The sequence below is a fragment of the Lacerta agilis genome, chromosome 5, assembly GCF_009819535.1.
Source record: "Lacerta agilis isolate rLacAgi1 chromosome 5, rLacAgi1.pri, whole genome shotgun sequence".
NCBI lineage: Eukaryota > Metazoa > Chordata > Lepidosauria > Squamata > Lacertidae > Lacerta > Lacerta agilis.
The window spans coordinates 34,393,292-34,412,776 of NC_046316.1; the positions used below are offsets into that span (position 1 = coordinate 34,393,292).

At 37.0% G+C, this 19,485-nt stretch overlaps 1 protein-coding gene across 4 annotated transcripts in view; it reads left to right on the forward strand.

The window, feature by feature from the left end:
• Positions 1-19,485, forward strand: part of IDE (insulin degrading enzyme) — a 55,588-nt gene that overhangs the window by 9,392 nt on the left and 26,711 nt on the right. For all 4 annotated transcript variants that reach the window (XM_033149285.1, XM_033149286.1, XM_033149283.1 and 1 more), the window contains exons 2-8: positions 7,557-7,741; positions 8,793-9,000; positions 10,228-10,397; positions 16,501-16,623; positions 17,364-17,476; positions 17,862-18,024; positions 18,677-18,769. In XM_033149285.1, coding sequence (XP_033005176.1) covers positions 7,582-7,741; positions 8,793-9,000; positions 10,228-10,397; positions 16,501-16,623; positions 17,364-17,476; positions 17,862-18,024; positions 18,677-18,769 — 1,030 coding nt within the window. In that variant the 5' untranslated portion in view covers positions 7,557-7,581. The remainder of the gene's footprint in view (positions 1-7,556; positions 7,742-8,792; positions 9,001-10,227; positions 10,398-16,500; positions 16,624-17,363; positions 17,477-17,861; positions 18,025-18,676; positions 18,770-19,485) is intronic.

Sequence of the window (19,485 nt, forward strand, 5' to 3'; positions counted from 1 at the left end):
TTTTGATATGAGATAGCAATCTTTCTCTTCATTGTGCGATTAAAGCCCTACATGCTGCTGTAAATTAACCTTTCAGTTCAGCTCTTGCAGACACCTGTGCACCTCACTGATATTTTCCCATTAAGTTATTGCCAGAGAACTTCAGGCTTTGTGAGCATCTGCTTCTGTGTTGCTGCACTGTGCATGGTATGAAATAACATCTTTTTGAAATTAACTCTTGTGTATTCTCACTTCAGTGAAACTTCTCTGTTTCCTCTTCTAAGCATGTTAATGCCTGTTATTGCCACCAAATAGTCTTGTATATGATGACTGAAGGGGGGGGGTGTCTTGTAAGCCATTCAGCCCAACCCCTTGCTCCATACATGAATAACAGCATTTATTCTTCCTGTTATTCCATTAGAATCACTTCCTGTGTGGCTACCCTTTAATGACAGCACCTGAAATGCCAGAACTTTGTACACCACTTGTGAGGGTTCTTCTTTCAATTAATGTCATTACGTTCATATTTTAATTTTAGTTTATTGTGTTGTATACCACTATGGGTCTTCTTTATTTCTAGAAATTATAAACATAGTTTATCATTACTGAAAATAAATGCTTATGACAAAAGCATTCATCTAAATCACTCTAAAAACCTTTTTAGCTTGGGAGTATGTGTTTTTGTGTGTATCCTTTCTGTAACTCCTTCCCACGCAATTGTTTAGATCTTAGTTGCAAGCCACTTTCGTCATAAAAATGTTCTGTTGAAAGCAACTCAAACTTTGCTTCCGTGATGTGTGCCATCGTACAACATTTTTCTCTTTGATAGTACAGTATTAACTATTTCAGAACTGGTTATTATTAAGAAGCCCCAGGAATGTGCTTTATATATATAAAGATACGCTTTATATATCTAGATATATAAAGCAAAAAGATATACAGTACAAGTGTTGAGTTGGAGGGGGTGTTCATATTCTTGTTTAGAAGAATGCTTATTGTTAATGAGCTCTGGTTTTCCTTGCAGAAGCTTAGGGACTAATTTGATGAAAGCCATTTCCCTGTTGAGGTTGTGAGAAGTGTCACTAATATATGGCATGTGAGTAATGCTTTTCTCTATAAAGAGATCCAGGAGGCAGAGAGAGAGAGAGAGGAATAAGCCACCATACATCCAAACTGTATCTCCATAGGCAAAGTCCTGTTTAGAAATTAATTGATCTCATTATCTGGGTTATTCCAGGTCAGTGTTTAAGCTGCTATAAATATAGATTACTCAGACTGTCACATGCTAGTTCAATACTTGTTCCCAGAAGTATTATTAGGTACCACCTTAGCAAGTGCATTTAGCTTCTATTGAAAGTATCTTCATAATTATGATGAGTTTTTTGTGCCTCTAACAGCTGCATAACAGGTAGGATTTCAACAGATGTAGCTTTCTGAAGACTATGTATCAATGCTTGGCAAATTTGTTACATGTTTTACTTGCCTGTCAGAGGCCTAATAAAGACACAGAGCCCTTGCCAGGACAAAAAAAGTAGGAACTGTGAAAACTGAGGTGTGTGTTAAATTAGATGCGTAGGAAGCACAAGTAGGGATGAGTCATGCCTTTGCTGTAACATGCAGAAGGAAACAGATTCTTACCTACAGTGAGATCTATCAACTCTAGGATTCATTTTCTTTCTTTGCTTTTATGTAGCATTTGAACAAGAACTAAACTCGGGATCCTAAAATAAAGCAGAAAGTTATCAATTTAAAAATAACCATGACAAAAGCGGGGAGATGCCATTTATACATTTCTGGAGGTACTTTTGACTTAGATTTATGAATTAGGTAGAGTAGAGATATTTGTAGCGGAGATTGTCAACACCTCGTATATATAAGTCTTTAAAACACCATAATTCTTAAAGCACTTGTGGCAAAATCATTTTTAATCCTGGAAAAAAGTGACAAGTCTGGCCTGTTGTTCAACGTCTGTTTAAATGACTTTGATGAAGGAATTGAGGGGATGCTCATCAAATTTGCAGATGACACCTAACTGGGAGGGGTAGGTGCTGCAGAAGACAGAATTGGGATTCAAGATGACTTCAACAGATTGGAAAACTGGGCCAAACTAACAAAATGAATTTCAATAGGGACAAATCTAAGGTTCTGCACATAGGCAGCAATAACCAGCTGCACAAATATAAGATGGGGGACACCTGGCTTGCCAGTAGTACATGTGAAAAGGCTCTAGGGATCTCAGTAGACCACAAGCTTAACATGAGTCACTGGTGATTTCTGCATAGCAGGGGGTTGGACTAGATGATCCTTGGGGTCCCTTCCAAACTTACAATTCTATGATCTATCTCACTTCCTTGATTACTAGATATAGCCAGTGACTTCCAAACAGTGAACTTAGTAGTTACAGAGATTTTTAAATTACAATACTTGGGGTAAGTAGCAGGTGGTGTGGTGCCACCACTTACCTGCCCTCATGTTGCTGCTGCTTAGCTGGAGGAATATTGGGAGGGGAAAGGCAGCAGCAAGGGCAGCATGGTACAAACACACCAGTGAGAGCACTGTACCAACATGGCTTCACCTCCTGGTTAGAGCAACAACTAACCAGAGGTCAGGTGAGTGATGGTACTTTACCACACCACTTGCTTGGGACATGAGTGATGATGCAGATGTGGTTGAAGTCTGACTCTAGAGACATGGGGGTGACACTGCTAGATATTTTCCAAGTACAATGAACTTTTGTGTTGTATCACACTGAACAATATAAAAAGTGTGACTTAAAACTACTGAACAGTAATGTATTTAAATAGATCTGTACATTGATGAAAATGCCTCTTTTTCATTACTGAGTAATATTTTTTTAAAAAGCTTGTTATTGGCTGATGTGCCTTTAAATGTCACTATTACTTTAGGAAATATGTCACAATATCAGCCCCCAGTTCACTCCCTGTCTTTAAGTGTTTTTTAAGGTCAACAAGCAATGTGTATAAGGAGGACTAGGCTAAAAGCTATGTTAGGGAATGGACTTTGTTATTTTTTATTTGTATATGATAGTAGTGAGTTTTAATGAATTCCTCCAAAGCTCTGAATGCTGTCTTCATTATAGAAGAGGTGAGAAGTTACCATATTAACCTGATTGTCATTTGGCAGGAATTGTGCAGCTGGTGGATTTTATTTAATGGAAACATTGGCTTCTGTGGGTGTCATACCTGAATTTGTCAGTTGCGGGAATTTCTGACATTGTAGCCATTTGAATCCTTCTTCTCTACCTTGTCATTACTTTGCAACATACTGTTCATTACAGGCTTTATTACTCTAATTTAGGAATCATCCTTAACTGTGGATTGAAAGGTAAATGTTGTTAACTGTTCCTTAATGTCAGCATTCAGAGGCCAATCAGCCAAAGCAGTACTTTATATACTGCTTCTTAGTTCCAGTATAAATTGGGAAAGGCCCACAGCTTAAATGCAAAATGCACTATTCTGGTTGCTATCTGAGTGAAAAACTTGACTTTCTTATTTGTGGACCCTTTCCTCTTACTTCCAGTCCAGTTTCTGTGCCTCAAGACATTTGTATGCAACTTTTACTAAGCTTAGTGCACTTTACATTGAAATGAAAAGCAATACTTAAAATCTGATAGAACATAAAAGCACAAAAAATCACAACCTAATAATAAAAGTTACAGCACTCCAAAGCATCCTATTTATCTTCTGTCTGCTTCATGTAAAATAGTTTGCAAATCCCTCCAGAATGCCATCAAGACACACTTTTTTAATTTAAAAATTTCATTTAGAAAGTTATTCCAGAATCTTGGAGTGAAACAAATGAAAGACTGGCTTTTAGCTGCTGATTTCACTTCGTGAGGAAATACAGAGCAGGACTTGTTCTTTTATCTTTATACCATAATAGGGTTAAATACAGAGAGAGGTGGTCCCTATTGATGAATGCTGGGTCCAGGGATAGGGAGCTTGTGGCCTTCCAGATGATGTTGGTCTCCCAACTCCCATCACCCCTAGCCAACATGACCCATAGTCAGGGATGGTGGAAGTTGTAGTCCAGAAACAACTATGGGGTCACAGGTTAGCTTTCTCTGGTTTAAAGGTAAGTACCATGATATTGAATTAGGCTCAGAAGTTCTCAGGAAACTAGTACAGCTCCTGCAAAATTGATTATATGTTAATCGCCTCCCCATGTTCATCAGGAAGTAAGCAGTGATAATCTGTACTAGCTGTAGCTCATGAGTCATTTATGAGGGCAGCTGAATATAGTACACATTGCATTACTTGATTTTCAAGGTGATAAAAACATGGGGCAGTGGGGTGAGATCTCATTGATTTAAATAGTTGCAGATTCTGTCCAAGACTATGCCTAGACTCCAAACAACCTTAGATGATTATTTGCATAACCTCCCTCTAAAGCTTTAGGGTTATTTACTCACATAACTTCTGACTTGTCTGGATACAATTAGTTTGGCTGACCACATCCACACCTATGTCACAGAGCAAGCCAGTCAGTAAATCACACAGCTGAAGTTAACTCTTGGTTAGAGAATCAGTCTTCACAGATTTAGCTGAGTACTCCTTGTCTTAAGTCTCCTCCTTTCCAGGGCTTCTTGCAAGTACGGTAATTGGAGACTTTGCCTGTCTGCAGTCTGTCTGCTCTGCCCATTTTATTCCTCTCTTGGTTCTGTGAGTTGGGGAGGGGGAACTTGTTGCAGCAGGAGAGGGAGACACCCATGACTCTTCACCAGCCTGACTCATCTCTGCCTTTTGACCTCCCTTCTACTCTCCAGTTTCAGCCTCTGATTCTTGACTTCTTTCTGCCACAGACCCTCCCAACTCACTGAGCCCTGTTACCCCTTCAGCTTCCAACACCTCAGCTTCCCAGTCTTCTCCCTCTGACTACTCATCATTGTCCCACTACCATTCTTTGGGCTCTGAGCCTTCTTCCCTTGGTGGCTCCCCAGTTGGTTCCTCCCAACACTTGGCTGTGACATTCTAGTCACTGGTTCAGAACTAAGCGATTCCTAGACTGGGTGGTATCAATATATGAATGATGTCTCACTTCAAAGTCCTGGATGGTATCCACCAATGGTTTCATATAGACGTTAAACAGCATTAGTGGCAGAGTGAGGCTTGTGGAACACAAGTCAGTTCCTTTTACGCTCCACTGGTGTCTCCAATTCTAGGTCTCAGATCATGTCCACAATCTAAGCTAGGAAAGTAGCTGGGCACTGTTGAACTCCCAACCTTAATCTGAATCCCAACATAAGCTCCACAGAGTCCGACTGCTGTCTGCACTGAATACCTATGTAACTCTCAAATATGACATGTGTGTATCATATTGGCTCTATTTCCTGCTGTTCTTTTAAACCCCGCTACACCCCTACTTTTAAACTATTATTTCTTATTAATTTATCCTAATCCTCTGTTACTGGAGCAGTTGTTCCTCTTACGTACAGGCTTTCACTTCTACAGCTGCCTGACCCCTCAGTTTGATTCTTACCGTAATTACCGGTATGCTTGACTGCAACTTTACCTCTGCTCTTTAGCATGGTGTCTTTGGATAGCTATTTTTTCTTTTGCTTGTCTTGCTGACATCTGCTGTTTCATAGGTTAGCACAGTTCTCAATGAGGGATGAGGAAGTCTATACAGAGCAAGAGGAACAACCTTGATTTTAGAAATGCAGTGTGCTGTAGCTGAGATCAAACTGGTTTGCATGAAACATCAATGTAAAATGTTTAGTATACAAGTGAGGGCTATGGACTTTGATAGTGCCAGTAGACAGTGGAATTGTACTGTGGTTTAACCCATGGTCAGTATGAGATTGATTGGAGAACATAAAAATATTTATGCAAGTAAGTTTATTTATTTTTATTTACGTTTCTCTATTAAAATGTTTAAAAATATCCACCATTCCATATGGATTGATGTCCTCTGCACAGTTGCACGAGAATTGACTGTGTGAACCCAAAATGATTTCTGTAGACCTTGCTAACTATTTGGGGTGTGCGATTGTGATGGCTGAACGTAGTGTTTAAATATGTGGTCTGATTTTGGCCTAGATACGTAATAATCCTTAAACACACAATTCTCTAGTACTGTACTTATTTTGCCTTCCTCTAAGCCTTAATTTTTCACATTCTTCTGTTACCTTAAAAAAAGTAAATAGCACTGTTCCCAAAATTCTATGCTGTTATTTTTCCTTTTGAAGTTTCTTTACTTTTGTGGCAGTAACAGTAATGATGAAATAGCTTTGTAGTTTTATCAAATGAATTATTTAGAACAATCGTAATGTGATGCTGTTCTGCTCCAAATAGCTAATACACTTTGTATTTGTCTTCAGTGTTTCAGCCTGGTGGTGTAATTGCCAGGAGACACTGGGAACAAATCATTCAGCACTTTAGTTTGCAGAGTACAAGATATTTGGGTGAAAGAGGCAAGAATGATCTAGGAACTGAAAAGGGATGTTGTTAACAGGCTCATCTTGTATCTTTCTCTACTCAGAAATAAGTCTCATAGTTTTCAGTTTGGCTTGCTCTTGGGTAAACGTGGATAGAATTGCAGCACAAAAGCATTTTTATTTGGCGGGTTGAAGAAGGCATGCTGTTCCTTTTAGGCATATATTTTAAATATATATTTATATGCTTTACATGAAAGCCAAGAAACAAGAGACTGTATGCAAAGGCATGACAGAACAAGAAGCTCTTGCAATGATGCCTGGTACCCAGAATATGTGCAGGGATGGTTTTCTTATTTTTCTATGCTTCTTCTTTTCTTTTGTTCCTATCTTCTAGCTAGATCAATGACGGATCAGGAATAGGGTGTATGTAGCATGAACAAATACAGGAAATGCAATTATATTCAGTTCTGGATAAGGGTGTAGTCAGGTAAATAGCCCAGCATGAATGACTTCACCTTTCATGTGGGCTTGAATTAATTCACAGAATCACAGACATTGAAGTAAACTGTTTTTGGCTTGTTATTGGGAGTGTGGTTGTGACATTTTGAACCTGCTTGGTCAGTTCATTTTGGCTCTAGCATTCTGTATTCATTGTAAAGCAATTCATCATGGATTTTAAGAGCTATAGTAATCTACTCTTGGCAGATGAAAATGATGTTATAAACTAGGCTTTACTGCATCATAACTGAAATAATGCTTTTATTTAGGCAAGCATGTGTTGATTTTACATTGCACTTTTTTCCAATACATAGCCAATATTATCAATTAGTAAAGACTAACAGCAACTATATTGTTATAGATAAAAAGGAAATTAAGTATAGGCTTTGAAATATTATAAAAAACATATTAATAAACTGGATTAATTGTGACCATTATTAGGCCAACTTGTTATTGAAAGCACTCAGAGCTGTTCTACATTTGAAGGAAGTAATATAGCTTTAGTCTATTGATTTCAATGAACTTAAGTATGCTTTACAGTGTTGGACTGTGGACAATAAGTTTTTGATCTGGACCTTCCACAGTTGAGCGTTCTTGAGTTGCAGATGCATCTACCCATTTTCTTTCTTAGGCTATATTTGAACTGAGATACGGCTTTAACTTTTACTGCTTTTTTTTTTAGGCTTCAGCAAGCAACGCACAACAAAATGAGTCATCTTGTTATTAAAAGAATAGCAAATGATATTCTCAAATCACCTGAAGATAAACGAGAGTATCGTGGGCTAGAACTGGCAAATGGCATCAAGGCAATGCTTATCAGTGACCCCACTACAGACAAGTCTTCAGCTGCACTTGATGTACACATAGGTATATGATCATCTATAATATATTGTAACTTGGTTTTGCATTGTAATCTAATTAAAATGCAATAACTTTGAAAAGAGGGTTTACAATCTACATACTACGCTGAGGCTGCAATCCTAGTTTTGCTTACTTGGAAATTAACATTATTTGGAAGTGCACAAAACTGCATTGAACTCCCAGGAAGATGTGTATAGGTTTGCAGTCTTACAGTGCTGGCTAAACATTTCTACTCAGAAGTAAGTCCTGTTGAATTCAGTGCAGCTTTGTTCCAGGTAAATGGAAGTAGGATTGTAGCCTTAGCCAGATTAGCCTCAGAAGTTAGGTTTGTCATAAAACTGGCTGTATAAATTACTTGTTCTAAAGCAGGTCTAAGTTTTTCAAGGATGAATGATGGAAGAACTCAGTTTATATGCTCCATACCCTTATGCACTTAAGCTCCCAGTGTGTCTGCTGGGGAATGCATGGAAGAAAATAGTTTAATTTCCTGGTCTAAATTAACGGCATATGGAATGGCATATGAAAATTATTACTTTTGTAATATGTTTGAGAAGTCAGATAGTAGGCCTGAAAATGATGTATTTGCATGTTAAGCAAACATGAAATTAGAACATGGTTGTTACCTAGATGTTCTGATTTAAAAACAAAAAGCAAAGCAAAATTGTTACATATGTAGGTCCTTTTCTTTGTAGTTTGAAGTGCTTGGGGTGCTCACATAAACCACTTGCCTCTGATTCCAGCTAACACCTTTCCTATAGCTTCTCTACGGTTTTATATTAAAGTTAGTATGAAGCAGCTGCATACTAGCAGGTGCATTCCAGTCTAGCTTTTCTGCAAAGGGAAATGGAGCTTTATAATTTCCTAAATATTTGCAGTCATAATCAGTAAGATGATTTCTCTGACCCACAGAAAAGTGTTAAAATGTTGCTTGATTTCTCTGACCCACAGAAAAGTGTTAAAATGTTGCTTGTTCTGGATGATTTGATTGCTTTATACTGAATTTGTGTATCAGCTTTTAAAGTAAGATTCTATTTCTGCCCATTTCTCCTATTCATAGGGTCATTATCTGATCCCCCTAACATTGCTGGATTAAGCCATTTTTGTGAACATATGCTTTTTTTGGGAACTGAGAAATACCCAAAAGAAAATGAGTACAGCCAATTTCTCAGTGAACACGCAGGAAGTTCAAATGCTTTTACCAGTGGAGAACACACCAACTTTTATTTTGATGTATCACATGAACACTTGGAAGGTGCCCTGGACAGGTGAGCATATCTGTTAATGATTAAATATATTAGTTTGGTTTTGTCTTTCCACCAAGCACAATTAACATGAGAGTCCTACCAGGTGGTAACATTATTTAGTGTATTTATTACTTCTGCTTTTTCATAATAATGACTTTAATACAATTGTAAAGACTAAATTACTGAAATAAGACTTTTAACACCTTGGGTATAACAGTGATAAAAGAAAACATATGGAATGAACCCTTGCGGTAGTATATCAAAATAGGTTTTTAGTGAGAAGAGACTCATCAGCAGTATGGCGAGTGTCTTGAAAACTTCATATGGTTTAGCATTTTGCTGTTACTTTACATAGCCATGAAAGTGTTGCATAGGAACCTCACATATGTTTGTTCTATAAATATATTCTGCTTACACTCTCAGCATATGTTGCATATTTATCAGCTGACTCTCAAAGGCTCTTCTCTCTGTGGAATTTTATATTTGGTGAAAATAGGGATATTCAGGCGACTGCTGCACACTGTATATTTGATTTTACTTCAGAGTTAGCAAAAATAACAGTGCAATCTCTGGTATGTCTACTCAGAAGTAAGTTGAATTTGGTGGGGCTTACTCCCAGGTAATTTAGCATGATTTTTTTTCAGAGACAAAGTAATTAACAGTTTGCACAACCCTCACTCATGTCATGGTCTGTGTCCTTTTACCTTTTAAAAAACAAGTTATTTAGTTCATGTTGAGGGCCAAGGGGAGGCTTAGTAACATTAGATTTGGTGATTTTGGAAGGGCCCTCAGTACATCTGTGTAGAGCAGGTCCCAATAGCTCTTTTTTCACAGACACACAGCAGGCCACTGCTAAGGAAACTTTCAGGGGCTAGTTCATAAGACAACAGCAAGAAGCAGCAGATCTGAGGTCGCAAACAAGGCAGCTGATGGTATCTTGCTAATAGATTGTGTCCTGTCTGCTAAAAAGGTCATTATAGTAAATTGCAATAGATTAGAACATCCACATGGTAATGAGACTACTTAGCAACAGAGTGGCTCCAGGTGAACAATTTTTTTAATTAAATTGTGGGCATTTGTCCAGAACATTGAAGACAAAGGCTCAGACCTGGTGGGCAAATCCTATCCTGGACTGGTGATAAATTGTGGTGTGCTTCTCCACACTGAACATGAATTTCATGTGTTAAGCTATCAAAAATGAAATTTTCGACACATTGATTTGGGAAATCTGACTTTTTTTTCTTGCAGGTTTGCTCAGTTTTTCTTGTGCCCTCTGTTTGATGAAAGCTGCAAAGACAGAGAAGTGAATGCTGTTGATTCTGAGCATGAGAAGAATTTAATGAATGATGCTTGGAGACTGTTTCAGCTGGAAAAGGCTACTGGAAATCCCAATCACCCCTTCAGTAAATTTGGAACAGGTATTTAATCTTCCATTACATTTGCACATGATCTGCTTTAGATTGGAGAGTTTCTTTAAACTATGCTGTGCTGTGAGGCTCCAAGGCATTATTTTATATTGGAAAAATTATATTATGAAGCAGAATGCCTGTTATGGCTGAAAGAATGGATCACTTTGGAAAAAGCAGATTTATTAGACCTGGAGGGCTTTAACAACAGGTATGGATGGCATGCCTACCTCGCATATGAGAAGATTAAAGCCCATAAAGATTTCAACAGCCACCCAATTGGAAACGTATAATTTAAAGTCTGGAGCAAGTACAAAACAAGACTGGAGTCAATGACACCATGGTGGCTCTCACCTCTAGAAGCCCATGCCATGAAAAAGCTAAACATGAATAAGGAATGGGCAACATATAGAGATTTGCTAATGAAAGATCAAGGTAAATTAAGAATAAGACCATATGAGGAAATAAGGCATTATGTCTCCGACAGATGGCAATATATACAACTTGGAAGTGTCTTTAGTTTGGACTCGAAAGGCTTTGCTAAAGAGAATTCATTAATGTATGAAACTTTAAAAACAACAAAAAATTATCTAAAATGTATATATTTTTGCTAGATCTGGACATAATTGACGAGGAAGTGAAAGAGCCAATGATTAATTGGGCATGAGACTTGGGCCACACAATATATGTAGAGCAATGACAGAAACTTTGGCAGGAAGATATAAGATTTACCACCTGTAGTACAATAAAAGAAAATTTCATCAAAATGTTCTACAGGTGGTATTTAACACCAGTCAAATTAGCAAAAATCTGTAAACTGAAATCCAACCTCTGTTGGATATGCAACACGAAGCTGGAACAACAATGCATATGTAGTGGAGCTACACCCCGATTAAGTACTTCTGGGGAGAAATACAGGAGGAGTTGAAAAAAATGCTTAAAATCCCACTCATGAAAAAACCAGAGGCTTACCTACTGGGACTATTAGGGAAAGAAATACCGAAATCGAAAAAAAAGAATTGTCTTATATGCGACCACCGCAGCTAGGATAGTAACAGCATCTAAATGGAAAGCTAAAGAACTACCTACCAAGGAGGAATGGATTCTCAAATTAAATGAATATGTAAAATTGGCATCCATACGACAGCAGTCAAATCAAAAACTAAAAAATGAATGGCAATGCTTTGATGACTATATGGCAAACTACTGCTCCAAAAAAGACATGCTAATATGCTTAGACTAAGAATGTAAATGAATCAAAACATTAAATTATCAATGACATATGTATGTACATAGAGAAAATAAAAACAAAAAGGGTAAACTTGATTCTAGAGAAGACGAGTAGCGGTGGAGGGAAGTTAAACAGGGTGGTGGGTTCATTTTATTTTGTTTGTTCTTTTCTTCTTTTTTGATATTGTATAATGATTTAATGTATAATGATTTAATGTATCTTTTCTGTTATGTATTTCTCTTTTTCTATTAAATTGTATGACGGAAAATCTAAATAATTTTTTTTTAAAAAAAGAATGTGTTAAAATAAAAACATGTTGTATGGAAATTATTTGATGATGTAGCCTTCACACATGGTGGTTTACTGCATTTGATTCACCTTTAAAAGCAACTGAGAATGTGTCACATGTATTTAACAGAATTTATATACCAGTTGCTAATTACAAAGCCTATAAGTGGCTTACAAGAAGTATTAAAATTACCAATAAAAAGCAGTTTAAGAATAAATACTGTAATTAAAAACATTTAAAGGATAATTAAAATTAACAGTAGACTGAAAAGAGATTAAAGCATGTCAACATCTACATGGATGGGCTTGTGTAAACAAAAATGTTTTAAGCAGGTCATAAAAGAGTACATAGGTAGAGAGTTTCAAAGTGTGAGTGCTGCCACACTAGAAAAAATATTTCTTTTTCTTTTTCTTTTATTCCATCCGTTTTTACTACAGCGGTATTACCTCTGGTGAACATATTAGGTTTAAAATGGTGTAGCAAGATCCCTTTCTGATAATGGTCACTTTCTGTCTTAAACATGATTTCAAAAACTATTTTCAAATGTAGTTGCAGTCTTTAAAATAAAATAAGAAAACGGAAGCTTAAAGAAGTATAGCAGCACCAGATACTCTGCCATGTGAAATGCAGGTGTTGAGTCAGATTCCACTAACCCAGTGTGCTACCAGAAGCCAGTGCAAGGACTCCCATTAGTGCAACAGGGCATTCCTCCCACTCCACAACCCCCAAATCTGCTCTGGAGGGTCAGGATAACAGGGCATGGGGGGAGAGGGGGGATCATTCTGTCTGGCAAGCAATCAGGAAAGTGCAATGTTGAATTTTTCTGTAAGGGTGGTAATTCACAATGAAAGTGTGTGGAGACCTGAAGTACTGTGCATTCATCATAAATTGAATAAGACCATTCGTTTATGTATCTTGAATGGTTTTTCTTATTTGTGTTTGTCTATACAGTTGTACTTTGTGTTGCGTTCGCTGCGGGTTGTGACCGGCGCAGGTTACGAACGCGGCAAACCCAGAAGTGTTTACTTCTGTGTCTCGCCCTGCGCGCATGCGCAAAAGCGTTCTGTGCAGGTTGTGCATGCGCAGAAGCACAATATCGCCACTCAGGTTGTGGACTTTTCGGGGTGCGAACGGCACCCCAGAACGGATCGTGTCCGCAACCCGAGATACCTCTGTATTGATTGCTACAACGTATTTGTGAATTGAGCTGATCGTTCTGTAAATCCTTGTTCTCGTTATTTTTAGAACATTATCATTTTTAAAAAATTAAAATACTGGTAATCTTTATTGAAAAATTAATTCATAACAGATAACAAAAATCACACACATAAACAACTACAACATAAAAATAATAGTGAAGAGAAAATATCACAGATTCAATGTCCTATAATGCATTATTCGATAATATTTCTTCCAATATTACTTAGGCTTCCCCCCCTTCCTCCCTCCCTCCTTCCCTACCTCCCTACTTCCCTCACCCATATGCGATCTTAATGATGTTATCCTAACCTATTCTGCTGTGTTATTTATTGTTGTTCTTAATATACACATTGTTTACATAAATACTATCTAGTAACCTTGCAATTAATGGTCCATTATCATACTGTTGCCTAATTATCTATTCCATATTTCTTCATATATAAATCAACACATTCCCATTCATTATTAACTTTCTGAGTAGAGCCTCCTCTTACCGACGCTGTTAATTTTGCTAATGTCATAAATTCACAGATTTTTGATCTCCATTCCGATAATTCTGGTATTGTTGTTTTCCAATTTTTTGCGACTAATAATCTTGCCGCTGCTGTTCCATAGAGGAATATATTTTTCTTATCTCTAGGGATGTCGTCTGTTAACAAGCCCAGCAAATATGCTTCAGGTTTTTTATGGATTGTGGTTTTAAAAATCTTTTTTAATTCCTCGTGAATCTTAATCCAAAACTGTTTTATTGGCGTACACCCCCACCACATATGAAAAAGAGTTCCTACCTCTGCGTTGCATCTCCAACATAAATTGGAGTATTTCTTATGCATCTTGGCCAGTTTCACTGGAGTGAGGTACCAGTGGTGACACATTTTCATGATGTTTTCTCTTAACAGATAGCATGCAGTGAAATTAATATCTTGACTCCATAGCTTTTCCCATCAATCTAAATCAATTGTTTTGCCCAGATCTTGCAACCATTTTATCGTTGCTTCCTTAATCATTTCATCTTTTAGCTCCCACTCCAATAGTAAATTATACATTCTCGATACTATTTTTAAAATCTGATTTTAGCAATTCATTTTGTAATTTTGTTTTTTTTTTTATAAGAATTTATTGACATTTTTACTTATAACAACATACAACCTTAACCACACCTACATTTATACACATACAAAACAAATACAATTACACATCTAATACAAAAATTGCCATGATTTTTCTTCTTAATTAGACATCTCAAAAAAAAAAAATTCTTTTTCCAATCTTGACAGTTGACTTCCCCTGCCTTTTCACCTTCGAGTTTATATCCATAATCTACTTTTTAACCTCTTCATTTAAAAAAATTAAACTTAATTATATATATAAAGTAAAACATTCATCTTAATCTTCATCTTAATCTTAATCATCTTAATCTATAAACTTAAACCACTTGAAATGACTTCATTTATACTACATCCTCATAAATCCTCACAAATCATCCTCATCAAATCTATCTCTTCTATCCTTTGAACTGCTGCTAATAACATAAAAACTTGAAATATCTCTTTTCATGTTCGAACAAATAATAAAACAAACTATTGTTGACAGTGTTCACCCTCCAATTTCAAAATACCATAACAGATTGCTTTAGATTTTACTTAATACTTCATATACTTACCTGGCAGGGGAGACACCTTGATCATTTTGTAATTTTGAGGTTCCTTGTTCAAAGGCTTTGAATGGCTTTATTTTTAGAACATTATCTTCAGCTCACTTATTGCTTGCATTAAGCTTGTTTTTATAACACATTTCGTCAGCTCAGAATGCCGTGTTTTAGCTTTATTTTGCATAGCAGCAATGTTAGAGTCAGCTTACTGGAAATGGAAACTCTAGTCTTGATTTTCCTTTTTCACTGCCAGAAAAAGTGAAGTAATTTAGAAAATTATTGTTGAATAATAAAAACTGGGAGATAGACACTGGCAGACAGCCCATTTGAAGTTGTCACATGATGTCAAGTGACTGACATCCACCCTGATTTAACCACAGTTTCCTAAGTCAGGTATCATGGGGAAACTATTTTAATTATCCCGAAAGTCTTATCTAAGGCCAAGGGTGGGAGGAGAAAGCGCTTGAGCTAACTGCTCGTTTCTACTTCAACAAACCATGTTTTGTTGACTCAAGAACACTATATCTGACATTGGCCTGAACATGTCCAGGAACTCTGAGGATATACACTGCATTCATTGTTAGGCACAACACTAATTGTATGATTAACATACACAACCTTTATATTATGAATACCAGAATAGGATTTGCCTGTTATCTTATTAAGGAAAACCCAGAAAATTAGTGAAAATGTATAAAAAAAGGTCTAATTTATTCTGGAGGTGCCACGAGGTGGAGGGAACCCTGATCTGTATGTGGTGGTCATGTAAATATGCTAGAGAGTGTTGGGAAATGATCTGCACAGAATTAAATAAGATTCTAAAACTCGCATTTCCCAAAAGACCAGGGGCCTTTCTGTTAGGGATAATAGGTCTGATATTCCAAAAAAGGCACTCAATATTTTTCTGTACACAACCGCTGCAGCTAGAACAGTATATGCGAAAAAATGGAAGGAAGAAGAGATACCCACAATGGAAATTTGGCAAAACAGATTGATAGAATACATAGCATTAGTAATCATGACTGTGAAATTAAGGAAAAAGGATGAGATAAAGGTAAAAGAGGAGGTGTTTTGGAGATTATTTTAGAGGGTATAATATACAATTTAACCTACAAGTAGGAGTTGACATATGAACAGCAGATAACATCAAAAGAGGAAGAATTGAAATGATAATGGGTGAAATATCAGGATATGCAGCAGATCAAGATTTCCCTAGAATGTCACAGAGAAATTGATTGGGAAGTCTTAGGAAAAGAGATACTGTACGATGTGTGTATAAAAACTGTTAAAATTGCATAAATAAAAGTTTAGAAAAAGGATTTGTAGAAACAGTCCCTTGAGAACACAATTCTAGATTTCAATTCTTCTAACTCCAAGCTATTCAAGCTGAACTACAAATGGTCTTGCTGAAATCATGAAAACAGGAAATTTGATAAACATCTTGCACTCAATAGAAGTACCATCATGTGATAGAAATATAAATAGGAACTGCATGCACAATGCCCATCATTTGTTGTGAGAATAAAGTGAGGGGGTGCGGAGAACCATGTATGACACTGAGCTCATTGGAGGAAATGGAGAGTATAAACATAGTAGTAAAATAAAACAATCCAGATGCTGTAATCTGTTTGAGAAATATGTGCAGTATTGCCTCTTGTGATTGCAGAGATTAACAGAACTGAGCACATTTACCCAGTCATGGCTCTTATTGTAACACATCCTTCTTTTTATTTATGTTCTGTAGGAAGCAAATTCACTTTGGAAACTAGACCAAACCAAGAAGGGATAGATGTAAGACAGGAGTTATTGAAGTTTCACTCCACTTACTATTCATCAAATTTAATGGCTGTTTGTGTTCTAGGACGAGGTAAGAATGCCAAACTTTTTGGGATCTACTTTTAATATATAACCAATTTACAATGGATTAGCACTGGAACTTAACTCTGTGTGTGTGTGTGTGTGTGTGTGTGTGTGAAGAATGCAACCACTCTCCAAACCCTAAACCACAGGTCTACCTTAAATCTGCAGCATTTCTAATATCTACACTTACTAATTTGTAGGATGACTTTAATTTTTTTTAATAGGAAGGGATGTATGTACTCTGCAGATTTGTAGTAAAAGTAAAAGATTGTGTGTCTGCTGCAGAATTTGTCATTCTGAAAATGTCTGTTTTTATATAATGTATATGTTTCTAGCCATAGTATTTTCTTATAGATGAATTTTAAAATACAAACATGCAGTGATGTTCCAGAACTCAGAACATGGAGAGCAGGCTTCAGTGGCATTCATTTCCTAGCATGCTCCAATCTCCATATCTTTCTTCGTCTCACTGCTATCTGCCTCCCAGTCTAGACTCCATAGTTCTAATTCCTTAGGAAGATACTTACTGTATACAGAATACATTGTGCTGCATCAACAGACAGGTTTTATTCTGGGCACAGAATTTTTATTATTGAAGAATGTGTAAAATGCATTCAGATTTTAGATACTGGCTTTTCTGAAGACTGTGCTTATCAAGCCTTTCTCTAAAAGGAGCAATCAAGGATAACATCTGTGAAACTTTTGACCATGTATAACTTTCTTTTCCTCCCAAATATATGCATACAGAATCCTTAGATGAGCTAACAGGTTTGGTAGTGAAGCTATTCTCTGAAGTAGAGAACAAAAACGTTCCATTACCAGAATTCCCTGAACATCCTTTCCAGGAAGAACATCTCAGGGTGGGTTTGTTGCATTGTGACTTCTTTTAAAATAAGTTTTATGATGTGTATTTGTTAAGATGCCTTTAAGCAAGGCCAGAAAACTACTGTGATAAGTTGAGTAGCGTCATAGCACATCAGAATTACTGGTACAGCAAGACAAATGTGTGTTGAATGTAAAAGGTGTGGGTGTAGGTGTAATCTGTCCCTTCCTGAAACTTCACTAATTGTTCTAATAGAAAATGCAGTTGAGCAATATTAATTTTATGTTATGGCCTAAGCATGAAATGGGCATATGTGTAATGAACTGTGGGTGGTGGATTTGAGGGGGAAAAAAGTAGCCTTGTAAAGGAAAAATACTGGATTCAGTTTAAATCAGATTTATTTTGCTTTGTTTGTTTCACAGCAACTTTACCAAGTGGTACCCATCAAAGACATTAGAAATCTTTACGTCACGTTTCCAATACCAGATCTTCAGAAGTACTATAAATCAAACCCTGGCCATTATCTTGGCCATCTTATTGGTCATGAAGGTCCAGGAAGTCTTCTATCAGAACTCAAAGCTAAAGGTAAGGTGTGCAGTGAGTTGACATTGAAGCCTTGGGGCAATTGCTTCCCTACAGCTCAGCCCCTGAAAAGTAGGGGTGAAGTAAACAAAATTAAGTTTCAGTTGTAATGATATTTCAAACAATCTTGCATTATATTACTGATGCTCTTTTTGGTGTTTCCTGTCAATGGCTTAGTGCTTCTTATATGAAAGATTATAAGGAGTCATATGCAGTATATCCCCCCTCACCAGTATTCCATCAACAGGATGAGTGTTTGTGATGCCCAGGGCATGTTTACCAATGTGTAGCATATGTCCCCTTTGCCCTCAAAATGCCCCCTTTGAGGGCCTGCACCAGCTCCAGCTCCACCAGGAGTGGTAAGGGGGCATAGGCATATTGTCAACTGAGCTGGGGATGGGGACTTGGACTGACATAGCCTAGCTGCATTGGGAATCTGCAGAATTCTAAGCTGCTCATTGCAGAAGATCTTTACAAAGTATTGCCCCCAATGCACTTAGATTTTGTGTGCATGCAATGTCTTTCTGTCATTTGGTTCTTTCATAGTATTTATTTAATTTCATAGATGTTAACCAAAGACGTGTGTGTACATGAACAACATAACTAAGAAAAATTAACTATTGTGTCAGAGTTTAAAATATACTCTATTTCACAGGCTGGGTAAATACCCTGGTTGGAGGACAAAAAGAAGGTGCTAGAGGTTTCATGTTTTTCATCATTAATGTTGACCTTACAGAAGAAGGACTTTGTAAGTGGATCCCTTCTTTTATTCTGTTGAGTTTGGATTTGGAGCACATTGATCTAAGTGGGCTTCTCTAAGTAGACTTTTTACATCTCCCAAAGTGAGAAATAATTTGATGGAAATCCATACTATAATAGCTAGGTCAGGGACAAATGAATTGGCTTCAAACTAACCTCCCCATCACATGCAAAAATTTAGAGTTAAGAACAACCTCACTGCCAAAACATTTGTAATTTTAAGATTGTAGGTGGGCTCTTTTTTTTAGAGGGTTGAACAAATGAGCTATGTGCTCATTCTTAATTCTACAGATTTGAAAATTATTTTCCTGCATCTGAATACTGCTAGTGTTCGCCCAAATATGAAGAAAGTTCTTAGCCCGTCTAATTCTGTTGAAATTATCAGGAAGCTAGTTGGAGGATTCCTAATTGCATATAAAACTAAGGCATATTATGGCTTGGTACAAGGAAGCAAATGTGGGTTCTCTGAGATAAGATAGTGGCTGTTTTGCTTTTCCTCTAGTGCTACTCCTACTACATTGTTTGCCTTAGTGCTACATCTGAACCTGGGCTTATGCTTTATTTTGCTCAAAACAAGCCATGAGCTGTGGGCGAGGTTTGTTCTATGGTTTTGTCACTCGTAGTTTGTGCAGGGAAAATAGAACATGAACCTGGGTTCAGACATAATGCTAAGGTCACAGCAGTATAGCAGCAGCAGGATCAGAG